This window comes from Phaethon lepturus, unplaced genomic scaffold (assembly GCF_000687285.1).
Source record: "Phaethon lepturus isolate BGI_N335 unplaced genomic scaffold, ASM68728v1 scaffold49097, whole genome shotgun sequence".
Lineage (NCBI taxonomy): Eukaryota > Metazoa > Chordata > Aves > Phaethontiformes > Phaethontidae > Phaethon > Phaethon lepturus.
Genome location: NW_010553550.1, coordinates 55,335 through 71,858, shown reverse-complemented (window position 1 = coordinate 71,858; position 16,524 = coordinate 55,335). Strand labels below are relative to the sequence as shown.

Below are 16,524 nucleotides of genomic sequence, written 5' to 3'. Positions count from 1 at the left end.
GTCATCTGCAAACTTACTGAGGGAGCAATGAAGTAGCAGCATGAAGTCTTTGAAAGCCCTCTAGGAGTTTAGGCACATTCTTTTTATTAATTTCCATTGACAGTTGTGTAGCCAAATGCTGTAGTAACCTTTGAAAATTTCATCGAAAATATTTGGTGTTGTGATTGCTGAAGTCCCAGCTGTGCACAGTGAAGAAATGAGTCATTGCCTAGTGATGCTTGACTGTCCCACTGTCTGATGGCCTCAGGCCTCAGGCCATCAGTCTGCGCTAATGATGGTCTGTGAAGGTAAATAGCATCCCCCTACTTAAAGGAGGGTTTGTTCCTTCTAAAGCATGAGATGATACTTGGAGAGACTCAGTTGTCATAAATTACTTTGTCCTGCTTGTCTTTGTTGTGTCCAGTTGTGCTGGGGTGACGGAAGTGACTGCTTATTCTAATGCAGAACTGCCTATTCCTGGGAATAAAGTGTTATCAATTCAAATATGAGAACAGATATTCTGTCTGTGGTGAAATAACATAGCTGTTATACACCCATACATAATGAAACATGTGGATTTCAGTGTATGCTTTCAGCTATTGAACTGCGTAACTCTTTATGTTACAGTTTTCAATTCTCGGTAGCAGGTTCTGTCCTCCCTTTTTTGTAGAGATCGAAAATCTTTGCATAGATTATTACAAGAAAGGAGACTTGATAAAACAAAATAAACCAGAGTGGTCTTAAGAAGATTATTCAAACACTCTCTTTTCTCTGTCCCGTCAGAACAGGACACCACTCATTGAATTTGAATGTCACAGACAACTTTCAGAACTGGTAAAAGGGAATGAATCTTGAATATGGCCTGGGCGGTACGCCTGTGAAACTCATTGCTGCAGAAGGCTATTAAGGCCAAGAATATAGCAAATTTTAAAAAGAAATTGGATACCAGCAGAGTTATTACTGATATCCAGAATTATAATAATTAATGCTATCAAAGTTTGAAAGAGCTAATGTGTTTCAAACTTTGGGGCACAGGGTGATCTCTGTCTGACAGATATCAAGATGAGCCTTGTGGAAAGATGATGTCATGTCTACCTTGCTGGTGCTTTTATGCTACAGTCTAAACTTACTATACTGTCAGTGTACAAAAGTATTTGAACCTGTTGTCTGATTGCTTGTATCAATTACTGTAGACAAAATCCTTTAAAATGTACTTCTGTATCAGCAGAAGTGATAGTCATCTAAAACACTGCATTTAACCAAATTAAGTCAGGAGTAAATACAGCATGGTTGGATATCTCTGTAACTGTGTAGATGTCAAAATGCTGTTGACTCGTGTGAATGGTCTCACACTACACTGAGCATACATAACAAGCATATGTGTCTGTTAGGGTGCATTGTGGTTTTTTAAATACAGTTATTAATTTTGCTGCTTAGTCTCATTCCTTTATTGGTAAGTGCAGTGTATCACATTTTCTAGATATGAGGTCTTATGCTACTGTCTGCTTTTTCCAGAGTCACTTCTCGCCTGGTGTGTATTCTACTTTGGAGCAGTCTGAGTGCCAAAATGGAAATAAAAGCCAAAATGACCTTGCAGTTAAAGTTCACTAACCCAAGATAATCCAACCAGAAAAAATGAATCTGAAGGCAATTCTTGTATGTGTTTTGCACTCACCTCTTGTGACTGGGAAAGGGAGTAAAAGAAAACACACACAATAATGTCATTATTCCATTCCATTCTACTTATACTTTTTCACTGCGATGTTTTCTGCCAGATCTTGCAACTGGTTTTTAGTGTAACTTTAGGAATCTATAGAATAGTAAGCACTATTATTTTATAACCTTCTGGCAGGATACAAGCATGATGTTCCCTCAGGGATATGACACCAACATGACATGTGCAGACTTTTGCAAATAAACAGGACTAGATCTAATTCTGAGTGGGAACCAGAACCAATACCAGAGGAATTAAGCTTCAATTGCCTATCCCGTAAATAAACACACTGCAGGAAGAAGTTGTCTTAGAACTTAAAGGGCTCTAAGAGACCAAAGTTGTTTTTGTTTTTGCTTACATGAGCAGTTTCATGTGAAATAATGTGTTAGTAGGAACTGTGCAGGCTTTCACAGTGAAACGCTAATCTGTCATGTAGACCTGGTCCCAAGTGCTAGGCCAGGAAGAAGTGGGAAGCTTTAATCTCTTTGCACGTTTGGGTCTGGCAAGAGTAGCTGGAATGGTTTTCAGAGGTGGTGTGGAAGTGTAACTTTATAAAGCAAATGATCTCATTACTTCTCTCCTTGTTCCCTAACCAGCACAATTAATATCCAAATGTTCTCTAAGATTAGTTTTATTTCCTGCCCAGCTAGTTGACAGACACTGCTGAGATTTGAGTTCACAGCAGGCGAGAGCAGATGGCTACCTTCGCTAACAGATTACTGCATCAAAGCGTACAAACTGTCCAGCTCTGTCTCAATAAACTTCAACATATGATTTATAAAGTGAACATAATAGAAGAAATCCATGAAGCCTATAACAGGAATCATATTACAGCACTACTTAAAGCACTGGGAGAATTGCCTAGGCAGTTATTATATACTTGTGCCAATTTTCAAATCTTATTAGGCAAGAAAGCATTGCCTGGAAAATTATTTGTCGTCTTTGGTATTACTTCCTCTCATTTAATTTTTACTGAACTAATTAAACTTAAAGGGAGATTTCCAATACATATAGCTTCTATTGAAGTTCTAGCAAACATGTTAATGTGTTCACAGTGATTTAATAGTCAATTGTTTGTATGTGACTTTTTACATGAGCAAAGAAGTCTTTGCTAAACCTCTATACCTGCAAGTCCATGATGGGACTACTGTACTCCTAACTGAAAAACAAAAAGAACCAAAAAAAGAAAGAGAACCGTTGTTTCAGAAAAAGAAAAATCATTGCAAGATCATGCATACATATCCAGCACAGCAGATAAACTTGGTTATTTGAGATAATAAATTGCAAGTAAAACTTGCCTGGAACAGTTGATGAGAAATGCTTCATAAAGGAGGCCAAAGCTTTTTACAGAGTGTAGCAGCTCCAAATGATGGCACAGTATCTTCTAAGAAAGATACGATATTTCTAGCATGTTGCATAATTATTTGCTATATGAAATGTGAGGTCCTCTGTGCCCGAAGTCTACTGATGTTGCTGGCATTAATTTTGAAGAGGATCAGTCTATAATTTCTTGTGTTTTTGTAAGCGTTCAGCACTCTTAGGGAAGTCCCATTGCATTGGGTGCTGAAGAATGAGATACAGAGTGACTTATAGCTCTGTGAGATGGAAGGGGAGTCCTGATTCTTGCAAAATCTGGGCTTGTTTTCTGGTGAATAGTACCATCTCACTGCTTTTCTGCTTTCCTGAGGGCAGTAGCAAAGTCTGCTGAGGTGACTTGGATAGCAGCTCTGTGCAACTGCTAATCCTCACTTCTGTCCTTTCTCTCCACTGGTTTGATCTGTTCAGCCCTCTGTTTGCCTCACTTTGTACTTAAGATCTAGGTTTTGCCCTGCTTTCTGTGAGCTGTGTCTCTGTATGAGAGGGAAGGCTGCATTCTTTTGTGTGATACTGGGAGCTAATGGGGTTTTCCTGTTAGTGTTGTGGAGAACAGTGGGAATACCACAATGTCAGTTTGTGGAAAATAGAGGTTTCGTTGCAGCTTTTAGAAAGAGATGGATTAAATTTCCTGTTTTAAAGAATAAGGGAAGTTGGTGTTCTTTTCATTTTGAAGTTAAAAACTGAAGTTATCCTATCCGACGGAAACATTTCCCTATGTAATTAGCTGAATGTATTTCCACATGCAGTAATGTTTTCTTAGGATGTGAGGTGGAGGGGGCACAGAAAAATGTTACACAGCATTTAGGCTTAGCATTAAAGGTTGTAAGTTTATACGTTTCTAAAGATGCTGTTTGTACTCCCTGACTGAATAGTAACTGACCATGGTGAATATTTGATTTTAGTGGTGTTTTGCTTGCACTTACACACCTTGCTTAGAATTGAGTGGTGTCTATTTCTGTCAAATACAAATACATGTGGTTTTTTTGTTGTTGTTTCTATCATAGACTCGCCCTCAGCAAATTTAAGTAACTACAACATCACCGTGGTGGAAGGAAAAAGCATCACATTGTACTGTGATACTACTGGCGGGCCACCCCCTAATGTGTCCTGGGTGCTCACTAATCTTGTTTCAAACCATGAGGTAAGTTTCACGTTCAAAGACATGACAATTCAGAGAGAGGAGACACCTGCTGAAGGATGGAATGAAGATTCATGTCTTGGGATTACATTTGTTTTCCAGTTACTTTCAATCCAGGGTGACTGCTGCAGTGCTTTTGGAGAATGGCAGACATTCTTTCCTCAAGACCCTGATTTGCACTCCGGTTTCTGGATGTTCACTTGTAAATGAGAGTACTGCAGTTTTCTGGAAGTGATCTGGTGCATTGGGATACTGAAACACAAGGGCTTTCTTATTATCACCGATACCTGCATACAGAGAATAAATCTAATCTATCCTAATAATGAAAAAAACTTTCTAATTTTACTTTATTTTCATGCCAGAAGCTTAGTGTGTTGGAATTTGGTTGCAAAACTTATTTAGGGGTTTGTTTCATTTTCCTTCAACAAACAAAGCAACAACAGAAAGCCTTGGAAATTGAAGTGAAGGAATTTACTATAAGGAATGGCAGTTTTTTTAAATGAAGTATGAGGATGTTTCCTCAATAGAATCATCTAGGCAGGGGGAATTTTGTTTTCTGGCACCTTTGTATTCTGTGTCCCTAACTCAAGACTGTGTGCACACTGGAGATAGAATAATTAAGTTCTTTCTGATGGAAGTGTTGATAAGGAGAAGCATATAAGCAGATCTTCAACATGCAGCTGCTGATCTCTTAAATTGCTGTTATTTACACAGTGGGCAAAACCCTCTGTTATTTACAATTTTATGGCATTGGCTTTCCTGCATTCATCATGATGCAGACTGCTTAAAGCCTCCTGGTCTGTACAAAGTGTGGGTTGTATACTTCCAAAACTGTTCCTGCAGTGTGGAAGAGACAGGACCTCTGGCGTCTCATAATCTTTGTACTTCCTTGAGGTCATTATATCAGGCCTGGATAGAATTTGACGAGCCTGACTTTCAGCTCTCATAAGTAAAAGCTCTGCAGAGCTCTAGTTTTATTTTTAAAATTTTCTCTAATCTGTAAAACTACCCAAAGGCATCAGTTGTCATCAAGAACAAGAAATTAAAATGGTTTGGGGAACCTATGCCAAGTTGTGCTGTTTTTTTTTTTTTTTTTTTTTTTTTTTTTGAGTTAGGAGCCAAAACAAATGTGGGATGCTGTTCAGAAAGTGAGATCACCTCATTTTTTAACTCTCCTATCTTTGAAATGCCATGGTCAGTTTGCTTCAAGCTTTCCAGAAATATTCTGTCCTGGCGTAACTTCATCTTGAGATTTCAGAGGGGCTCATAATATAGGCTAGCTACAACCTTAACCATGGAGCACAGTAGTCTTTTCAGTAGCAGAAGAATGAGTGCCTTTTAAACCTCATTTGCCATTCACAACTGTCCTTCCATTTTCTGTGAGTGTTGTTTTTGGTTTCCTTTCTCTCACTTCCATATCTCAGTTTCTGCCTCCGTTTTCTTCACCTCCTATGCTGCTTTTGCCTGTTTTCTCTCTCTTTCCTGTTTTACAAAGAGAGATGCTAACAAAAGTTAAAACTAAACTCTAGTCCTGCAAAGCTAACTGTATGCTCTCAGTTTCTATGCTGTTGTATAATCTGATTGATGTTGGTTAGATTTTTTCCTGCCCTAGATTTCAGCCTTGAGCCTGTGATTGAGCCCCTCTGCTTTCAATCCGGCTTTGAGCACTGCTCACTTCTGAGAGTTGCGCATAGAGAAATGTGTCAGGGGGTGTTCGCTTTTCCGCTCCTTTCCCCTACTGTCACACTAAAATCAAAGGGGTGCTAAGCTTAAGTGGAGTTCAGGTGTCATCTCGAGGTTCAAAATTCTGGTCCTGCAGGACTGCATGCAGGAGTGTTCCCTCGTGTCCCCACTGACTGCCACTGAAAGTCATGGTGGTTTTACAGATGCAGTGTGTTACTTGCCTGTCTTCTGTGCAGCACTGAAGTGTATGTGTACACTAAGAAAAATACCCCAAAAGTAGCTTTTAACAATGATCCTAATTATTGCTTATTTTCTGAGTGTGTTTTGGTTCCATTCCTTTTTAAGAAAATAGTCTTGCATTTTGTGAAAAATTCAAGTATGGAAATAGTAATTATTTGGAGATCATATGAAGGGCCTGATTTAAGAAAACCAGAGTCTTCAACAACTAGCTTTGCAAGCTTTTTTTTTTTTTTTTTTTTTTTTTGGCCCTCTTTTCTTCCTAATAGTTGCTATAGTGCTCTGTTTTGGATTTAGTATGAGCATAATGTTGATAACACACTGATGTTTTTATTTGTTGCTAAGTAGTTGTAGTGCTTATACTAAGCCAAGGACTTTTCAGCTGCCCTTGCTCTGCCGGCAGCAAGGTGCACAAGAAGCTGGGAGGGGGCACAGCCAGAAGAAACCCAGGGTTTCAAAAACCTGGTTTTGAAGCTTTTTTTTTTTTTTTTTTTATTTTGGCCCTCTTTTCTTCCTAATAGTTGCTATAGTGCTCTGTTTTGGATTTAGTATGAGCATAATGTTGATAACACACTGATGTTTTTATTTGTTGCTAAGTAGTTGTAGTGCTTATACTAAGCCAAGGACTTTTCAGCTGCCCTTGCTCTGCCGGCAGCAAGGTGCACAAGAAGCTGGGAGGGGGCACAGCCAGGACAGCTGACCCAGACTGGCCCAAGGGATATTGCATATCACGTAACGTCATGCTCAGCACATAAACTGGAGTTGGCCAGCGGGTGGGAATCAGTGCTCGGGGACAGGCTATTGATAGCCGGGTGGTGAGCAGTTGTTGCATTGGGCACCACTTGTTCTTGTGTATTACTCTAGTTTTGTTTTGTTTTTTTTTAATTTTATCTTCCTTTGCTCTCCTATTAAACTGTTTTTTTCTCAGCTTGTGAGTTTTTTTCCAATTCTCTCCCACATCCCACCTCAGGGTGGGGAGTGAGTGAGCAAGAGGCTGCGTGGTGCTTAGTTGCTGGCTGGGCCTAAACCATGGCATTACCTTAATTAGCCCACACTTAAACACATAAAACAGAACTTGGGCAGTAGCTTAAGTAGTAGAAAGTATGTAATCTTTTGTGGAAGATTTTAATGAGGAGAAGAAGCTTTCAAGAGAAATTTGGCTAAGGAGGGGGGAGAAGACACATTGTCAAGGTACAGTAGCACTCAGAAGGCAGCAGTGGAAGAGTGGTCAAGCGTAAGTATAAAGGAAGGAGACAAAAGGAAGAGTAAAGGAAGGATTGAACAGAATATAGGAGGAAAGAAGAAGTTCAAGGAGCAGAGATAGGCCATAGAAACCAGTCATAAAGTGGAAAAGAGGAATGAGCAAGGGTATGGGTAGAAAAAACCCCTTTGTGTAGAGAGGAGGTGCTTAAAAAAAGGCAGAAACTGAAAGTGACAGAACAGAAAAATGGTTGAGTGCAGTGTTTGTAGCAGGGCTTTTGGAGCTTTGAATTCACTGCCACTGACGTTTACAATTGATTCTGTAGGCGTTTTGTGTCTGTTTGGTTGAGACACTAAAGTAAGGCTTTGATGAATTGTGGACTGATACACCTAAAAGGAAGGGAAAATGTAAAATGCTGTTCAGCTGTGGCCAGTGATTCCCTCGTTCTTTGTGCTGCAGTTGACACGTGTTTTTCTGATCGCTTGTAGAGTGACACAAGTAAGAACCCTGCCTCGCTAACCATAAAGAACGTTTCATCCATGGACAGTGGACTGTGGATTTCCTGCATAGCAGAGAACATTGTGGGAGAGGACCAAGCCTCTGCTGAGCTCACGGTATTCTGTACGTACGCAGGCCTCCATATAGCTTCTGAGGCCAAACTGCATTGGCAGCAACTGTTTTGGGTATAAATATTTTTTGGGCACACAGGTTGTTGAAACAAAAACCCTTAAGGCATGTGAACTATCTACTGCAGTTAATGCTGGGAGTAGCCCAACCAGCAGTTGTTGTATTTATCTTTTTCAGCTTTGTGTTCTGCAAAAATGTATTTCTAAATGCTTTGTCTTCCAGTTAGAACAATCTGTAAGTAAAGTTCTGAAACCCAAAGTACTCAATGGCACTGTCAGTGTGGGAAGGTTTATAATGGTGTGCATGTACATACACACTGTCTTAGGAATTAAGAAGTGTGAATGCATCAAAAGGCTCGTAGAATTAATTATAAGAGACTACAAATGTTTATTCTTGTCCAAAGCAACAACTACTTTGTTCAAAAAATAATGCACTTGCAACATTCATACTGCCAGATGTAAATTTATTTGTCATAGCTTTGAATAATATACTTATTTGTCAGGGCCAAGGAAGGGGGAAGGGACATGTAGAGTAGAGGCATTGGCTTCTTAGATCTAAGCTCCAGCCTGAATTCATTTTATGTGAACTAGACAGCATGTTTTCACAAGTTGCAATCCTCTGTTTAATTGAAGGTGGGAATGGAACGCTTTGTAGATGGCAAACAACAGCATGTGCTCATGACAGAGTAAACTAGAAAAATCACTGTAGATGTAGATTTGTAGGTTGAAATTGGATATGTAATAGCTATAGGAAGGGACATAAACTAGGAATGTTTCAACAGTGTAAATGAGATTCTGAGCTTGGCACTGTTATGAGTGATAAAAGGGAGTATAACTAGATTCAATTGGATGCAGTTAAGAATAAATATCAAGGAAAATTTCCCAATAGTGAAATAATGGACAAGGTGTTGGAATAATCTCCTGAGGGAAACAGAACAAATCTGTAAACTTGAGGCATTTAGCAGGTTTGAACAAAGAATGAGAAAATACATAGTAGAAAATCATCTTTCCCTGACAGAATAATCCAGGGAATTAAGTCATCTGTTCTGGCTTTGATTCTGTGAAGAAAATAATCCGAAAGTTTGGATTCCTAGCTGAATATATTTCCAGTACTATTTGCTTTTGGCCAACTTTTAAATATTTTCAATACTGTTGTGTTCCTTCAACACTCCTCTGCACCATTTTTTCAGCAGACTAAAGCTAAAATGTCTCTCCCCCTCTTCTCAGTGATCCAGTAACTGAACATCCCACACCTTACAGGGTTTAAGTGATTTAACAGGTGTTCAGTCCTTGTCTGAAACTAGTTGGTTTTGTTTCTTTCTAAAGAATGGCTTCATTTCAGTTGTGAGCATAGTACCCTCGGCAGAGCAGGTGGGTTCCTGTGTGAGTATCCTCCAAATAGGTATCATTCCTACTAATACCGTACTTTTGTACTGATGAATGAAAAATACTTGCCTGATAACTTTGGGGGAAGGGAGGAAAGACAGATTCGGAATATTCTGATGTTCTTCACTCTTTTTTTCCAATATAGTTGCACCAAATATCACATTTATTGAATCTCCAACCCCGGACCACCACTGGTGTATTCCATTCACTGTGAAAGGGAATCCTAAGCCCACATTGCAGTGGTTCTATGAAGGGGCTATACTGAATGAATCTGAATACATCTGTACTAAAATACATGTTATCAATCAAAGTGAATACCATGGCTGCCTTCAGCTGGACAATCCTACCCACCTGAATAATGGTGCTTATACCTTACTGGCAAAGAATGAGTATGGAGAAGATGAAAAACGGGTTGATGCTCATTTCATGTCAGTGCCTGGAGATGGTGAGTATAATTTTTTTAATGTTAGCAATTGCAAATTGATGAGACTCTGGAGACAGTACTCCTGGCCAGTTTAACTATTTTGGAGGAAGCTTTTTACATGCTTTTTTTTTTCCCCTCTCTGAATGAATGTCTTCAAGATTAGTTGTAAAATAATGTTTTTCTTGAGCATTTTCTTGTTTATTGCTTCTTAAGGGAGGCCATGCTAGTGCTCTATAAATTTTAAGTAACCGTCCTCAGTGCCAGCTAAGGCACTGCTGTTTCTGAAGTGTTTTCTCAAGCCTCAGTTCTGATCCTGGAAAGCACTGAGTGCCAGTTCAGCCACTCTGTAAATTTTCTGCACTGCGTATGAATGCAGCCAGTCAGTGTAGCCAAGGTCATGGGGGATGCCTATGTAGCATCTAGTACCTTGTTGCAAAATCAATAGTGCAGTCCAGTGAGTTGATGATAGTATGTTGTTTAGGACACCAGAGGGAGCTGGAGAGGAAACAAGCAACACAGAAGCAGGATGGATAAGGTCCCAGGGTCTCACTGGCATTTCAATGTCCAAGTCTCATTTGTTTCAGTGGAGGTTGGGCATTTACGTGCCTAGGACTAGCTGTGCTCAAGATGGTTGCTGTTTAAATATATGCATCTTCAGTTGCTCTAAAGGCTCCACCTCAGCCCTCCTATGTGAACAGGCTGAAGGTGGACTAACTTATTGAACTGCAGGACTACCGTAAGTGATTGATGTTCACCGTGGTTTGATATTTTCACACATCTTCAAACCCATATGTGAAGTGACTGTAAGAGGAAGAAAGCATACATGTAAGCATATTGCTGTATGTGGAAAGAACTCTGAGTGGACCTCGCACAGCTGGAATGGAAATAAAGGCATGTTTTTGCGCAAGTAATTGCACAGTCATATCTGAAAATATGAGCACGTGTGTACCTTTGGCTTTTTAGCCATGGGATATAAATAGAGGCCTTCTTTTTTGAAACGGCAACGTGCAGTGCTAATCTTATCTCACAGGAAAAAAAAAAAGTGAATATTTAAATTCTCTCTCCTACATTGCAAGCTACAAGCAGTAAAAATATGGTCTGTATTTAGTGTTTTTCCCTACCAGCTCTGTCTGCTATAGGGAGAGAGATGACAGGTCTTTGCTTTCCCACCCTTAGAAGAAGAAGGTGAAGAGCTGGTACAACGGTACAACCAGGCTTTATTTACTCCTGCTGTCCTTAGTCATCCTCTCCTCTTTTTCCTCTGGAGTTCTTCCTTAAATAGACTCGTTACAGAAACATGCCATGGTTTCAGCCACTGGCATCCTCTAATACTGCATTATAACGGTTCAGTAAAACAGTTCATATAATAGATGTTCTGTGTACAATGGAAGTTCTCTTACACCCTGATTATTTAATAAGAACCTGGCTTAATTTTCTTAACAGACTAACAGTTCCTCTAATACATTCAGGTGAATTTATCATTTTTTGTCTTTGATCCAAATCCCTTTCACTGTTCTGTTTTTCCTTTTATGCTTCTCCCCTGTACACTGAAAATTTGCCAGTTATTGGCCTTTTAAATCAGTAAATAGAACTGTAGGTATTCTCCAAATTAGAAAGACAGCACCATTTATTTGTTCCATCCTCTTTACACTCATAAAGAATATGTCTCCCAACATAATCTCGCTGTCTTCTTTAAGAGTTTCCCAAGCTCAGTGGTGGATTAAGCTTCAGAAAAAAGAGTACAGAGGAAACTGTACTATGTATAGACAGAATGTAGCTACATTAGAAATCAGTTCATGCATAGTGGATGGTACCAAACCAGTCTTAAAAATGAAGAAGAGGGGAAATTGCTTATTTACTTAGCCTCCTCAATATTGTTTTTATTTTTTTCCTATAAGAATCATGGCATTGAGCTTTAGAAAACATCACAACATTGTTGTCTCCTCCACTGAAGCTGGCATAAAAGCAAATGTTAAAAAACTAGAATCCTCTGTGCAATTATTACAATTTTTGTTTTAAACTATTACTATTTAAAGCACTGTCAGGCTTTTTCAAACCCTTAAAAGGCTTTTTCAGTGCTGTCGTTACTGTGTAGTTTCTTCTTTTGGCCCACATATTGTACAATGAAGCATAAAGACTAAGGCCCACGCCCTGGTATTATGTTCATTTCCATGCCTTCACGACTGAATTAAATACCAGCCCTGATGTTTCATGGGGTGGGGTATACTCGATGAGCTTTAAACTGATTCTCTGGTTATTGCATCACTTACGGGCAAATGCTCTGAACGTAAGAACAAAAGACAATTTAAAAAATCCCCTCACCTCTAATCCATATGTCTATCTAAATTAAATACGAATAAGTCTGAAGCATGTTCTGTGATAAACAGTGTAATACTCCACTTTCAAAGTTGCATCAAACATGATGAAGACATGATTTGTGCTAAGATGCTGTCAACTTCCAACATGCTACTTGCAGAACATTTCTCACTGGTTTGAGGATGCAGGCATGAAGGAGAGAAAAGCATGTAACTACAGTGGGATTTGGATTGAGTTAATGATAACACAATTAATGTTATAAATTAAGACTTTGTTTTCAATATGAAAGTGTGGAAGAATAAATTTCATATTCTGTTAGCTAGATGTTTAACTGGCTTTAATCTGCTGAAGTTCCTGGATTCCTGTGAAGCTGTTCTTTCTGAGGATGGCTTGATTATTTGAGTCTACACTGCAGCAAACAGGAAGCAAGAAATGTTCATATTTTATTCTGCAGGCTGTTGTCATAGTTGATCCAAAACACCTAATGAAAGTGGGGGAGATTTTTACTACTACTAAGTGTATTTAATTAAGCTTATTCATCTACCAGCTCTCCACTCTAAAATTCAGCTCAAGGAATCCAAGTCACATAGTAGCTTGTCAAAGTAAAAGAGTATGTTAAATATGCCTCAGAAACCGCATCTTGCACGTGCGACATAACAACATGGGGCTGTTTTGCAGAAGTATGTTTTTGGATTGAGTCTTTTGCTGCTGCTTTATTTTGAAAATGTCAACTTTATAAAGAAAGCAGCAAGCAAACCAAGTGTAGTTGATGTAGTTTGTAAGGACGAGTGAATAGGAGTGTCTTTTAACAGTTTATTTACACAACAACCTATTCTAACAAGGACCAAACCAACAATGCTGTTCTGTGTTTGCCTTAAAAGTAATTGTGTTTAGATGTGCAAAGTTACCGTGTTGAAGTTTAATGTTAAAATATCTTTAACTGATGTTTTGATGATTGACTAGATATGTTTTTATGTAGGGAATACTAAATAGAAATTTCGTATGGTGGTTTTGTGCAGCATCTTGATATTTGCAACTTTATTTGAAGTGTTTAGTTACATAAAAGATATTTGAATGTGTTGATGACTTTGTAGTTTGTCCCTGGCTGGAGTTAGGGGTTAAATAAATCTGATTTCTTTATCCCAATTCCAATAAGCAGTAACAAAAAAGTTGCCATTTAACTCAGGAATAAAGACCTTGGAATTTTTTTGATTTTTTTTTTTTCCCTTCAGATTACACAAGGTAAATTAGAAACACTGTCTTTCAGCAGATGGATGTTTTATACTGGAAAAACTGAATCCGTGAACTTTTATGGACAGAAAACCCTGGTCAGAAGTTGCTTGAGGACAGATAGTACAAGCTTTCTTCATTTGTTATTTATTTCTGCAGATTGACATGACAGTTCTCATGGGGTCTATTAACCCAAATCTCTGGATACTAGTATATCCTCAAATGCATTTAAAAATAAGCCTAATTATTTGCTGCCATTCTGAAAATAAGTTGCAACTCTATTTAGTATTTTCAGCACAGATTCTCATGCTGTTGACATAAGCAGAAACAATGGTGTTCTGGTCGTACTTCACAGTGCCTTTATGCCAGTCTAATACCACTGCTATGGATTTACTGTATAGTACTTTAAACAGACTTATGCTTTTTGAAGTTTATTCAACTTTAGAGATTTTAACTATCTCAATTTTATTTTCAAACCAACAAAAAGAAAAAAGTAAAGATATGGAAGAGATTATTAGGAGCCTACTACGTAAGTGATGCTATAAATACATTATAGACCAGAATGAGCGGGTATGTTGAAATACAACACAAATATCTTTCAAAGCATGAATAGTCTAACAGTACACTAATTTCAGTGGGCGTTCTGTGCAATATACTCACGTATGTGCTCAGCCTTACATATGTGCAGTAATTAGAAAAAGCTGTGAACTGGAACTAGTAAAACTTAGAAAAGTGTAGACTAGGCGAGATCCATTTGCTTGTGTGAAGGCTGGCTTCTGAGACATCTGACTCTTTTGGTAAGAGTTCTGTCTGTGTATCAGCTGTGGAGCTGGCTTCTTGGAAGCATCCTTTTACAGAGTGAATGAGATGGTGCTGCTTAGGTCATTGCTACCTCTAGTCCTTAACTTGCCAGTTCACAGCTAAACCAGTTTCCTCTCACAGTGATTTAATAGCAAAATTTTTTGACCAGGTAAAAGTCAGTGGTTGAAGTCTGCTTCCACATAAGGTCAGGGAGAATTTTACTATTGATTTTTCAACAGGAATAGTTATTGTTGCACTTCCTCCAGATACACATTAACAGCAGAAAGCAGAATTTTGCCCAGTTGGGAAATACGCCCGCCTTTGCTACAGCTAGTGCCCTGTGCATGGCTATTTCACATATAGCAAAATATTAACGTTTGGGATAGCTCTAAAATGGTTGTAAATGTAATCTGGTAAACAGGTACTGCAATATATTGACGTTGCTTTGCATTTGTGTAGGTACTGATCATTGCTATTGCAAATAGCATGTCAACTCTTAAAAAAATTCCTAAAGAAACTCGTATTCTTCCAGCATTTTCAATCTATTTACAAAGGCTTTTTCTTTTTTTTTTCTCTTCTCCTTGTACAGGTAGTGGCCCAATTGTGGATCCAGACGTTTATGGTATATATTTGATTTTCTTTTTCTTTTTGTTTAATGATAGAAATGAAGGAACTGAAACCATTAAAAGATTGAATGTCAGGCTCACTTAAATTGAAATGGCACATATTATAACACAGTTCTTAAATGTACTTCATATTTTTGGTTCATCTCCTGCCTTATGTTATTTAAGATACATGAGGGCAATGTAACCTTTTACTTACTGTGCTGCTTTTTGATTCACATTAGGAGAAGCATAAATCCACTGCTACAAATGGTTGCAGTTGATCCTCTAGGATGACAGCTGTCTGATGTAGCTCACAGGCATGAGATTGTGTGAACTTTTTGGAGTCATTTCTTGGAGGAGAGTTTGTGATTTCTTCTTACATAACTTAATTTATTTTTTCAGGGATGATTCCATACTTGTTCTACCTCCAAAAATGTACCCCTAAATCTCAGTTAAAAATGAAATTGGCACAAGTAAGGTTTCCTGTAGGCAATTTATTTTGCTCTGTCCGCTCATTTGTACCTTCCCTTAATCTCTCTTGCATAAGCAGACCATCAACTCAGTGGTATCTGCGTGTGTGCCAGAAGATTTGATGACACAGTGTTCACATTAGTTTTTTTAGTTAGGTGAAATGGTTTGGTCTGTACCTAGTGAAAGCCAGCGTGCACTAGAATAGAAGCTGCAGAATGAAAAGCAACTGGCTAGTTTTACATAATACTTCTGGTGAGTAGGAAAGTCCATCCTAAGCAACATACCCAAACACCGTTTAGCTTCCAGCAGAAGCTGGATCCTGTTTGGAGTACTTTTGGTTTGGATGAAATGGCCCATGACTCAAGTTTCCTTAAGCTGATTTAAATGTTATTGCTTTGATTCCATTCCATGTCATTAAACTTTAGCAAATGTGCAATTGAAGCATCAGTTTGGCTTTAAGTACTTAGAAATACTAAAAGATAGCTTCCCCTCCCTCTCTTTCCAAATTCTTTTTTGTTGGGACGGGTGGAGGGTGCGAAGGTGGTGATGGTTTGCACAATTCCTTTTAAGTGTTGTATTCTATAAGCTGTTTGCATGAAGGTTTTGGTTCTGGGCTGTTTATCAAGGTCCTGATGCCTGTGTATGGCTTTAATCATGCTAATGCTGTGCTTCAATTGACTTGGGTGGGTTTCTGCTGAGAGGTGTGCTTCGAGTTGTGCTAGAAGATCACAGCCTGCAAGACCTAGTCCTGATGAATGCAGCTTTCCTCAGGATGGACTTTCCTGGCTTTTCTTTCTGCTGTTTGAAACTGCTGTCTTTGATCTTTGTTTCAGTGACTCAGTGCTTGCTTTGAGAAACACTTTGTAGTCCAGAGTGTTCCCTAATTATTGCAAATTCACAAGTCCAGTTAGCGAGGTGAATAAATGAGGCTGGCAGGAAAGTCTAGGAACTGCTACACTTCTTCGGAGAACCACTGCTTGCATGGCTGACAGTGGGTCCCCTGGGATGCGCTCCCCTCAGAGACTGAGTGGTTTTCATGACTTTTTTTCAGACCCCTCTATCTCTGTGCTACACTGTTTACCTACAACTTAGATTGAAGATTTAAAGCACCACTGGCCCTGCGCCACCCTCCACCCCCCACAGGCTTCTCTTTAATCCGCATTTTTCAGATCCCAGTGGTAATCGTGTTGCAGATGTGCCTAGTGTAAAGGTAGAGGCAGCCCAGAGGATTTGATCCTGCCGGGCACTGGGACTAGCTGTGTGTCTGTCAGCCTGGTGGCAATGCATGAAGTTAATGGGAGCGGCAGGGGACTTCCCTGCCAGGATCGGGGCACCG

General features: G+C 39.0%; 1 protein-coding gene across 1 annotated transcript in view; it reads left to right on the top strand.

Moving 5' to 3' along the window:
- Window positions 1-4,074: 4,074 nt before the first annotated feature.
- The window catches only part of LOC104624253 (BDNF/NT-3 growth factors receptor-like), a gene marked incomplete at its 5' end in the record, with an annotated part of 51,127 nt that continues 38,677 nt past the window's right edge, over window positions 4,075-16,524 (top strand). Inside the window, 4 exons of the mRNA XM_010291567.1 lie at window positions 4,075-4,211; window positions 7,818-7,950; window positions 9,487-9,786; window positions 14,702-14,734. Coding sequence (XP_010289869.1) covers window positions 4,075-4,211; window positions 7,818-7,950; window positions 9,487-9,786; window positions 14,702-14,734 — 603 coding nt within the window. The remainder of the gene's footprint in view (window positions 4,212-7,817; window positions 7,951-9,486; window positions 9,787-14,701; window positions 14,735-16,524) is intronic.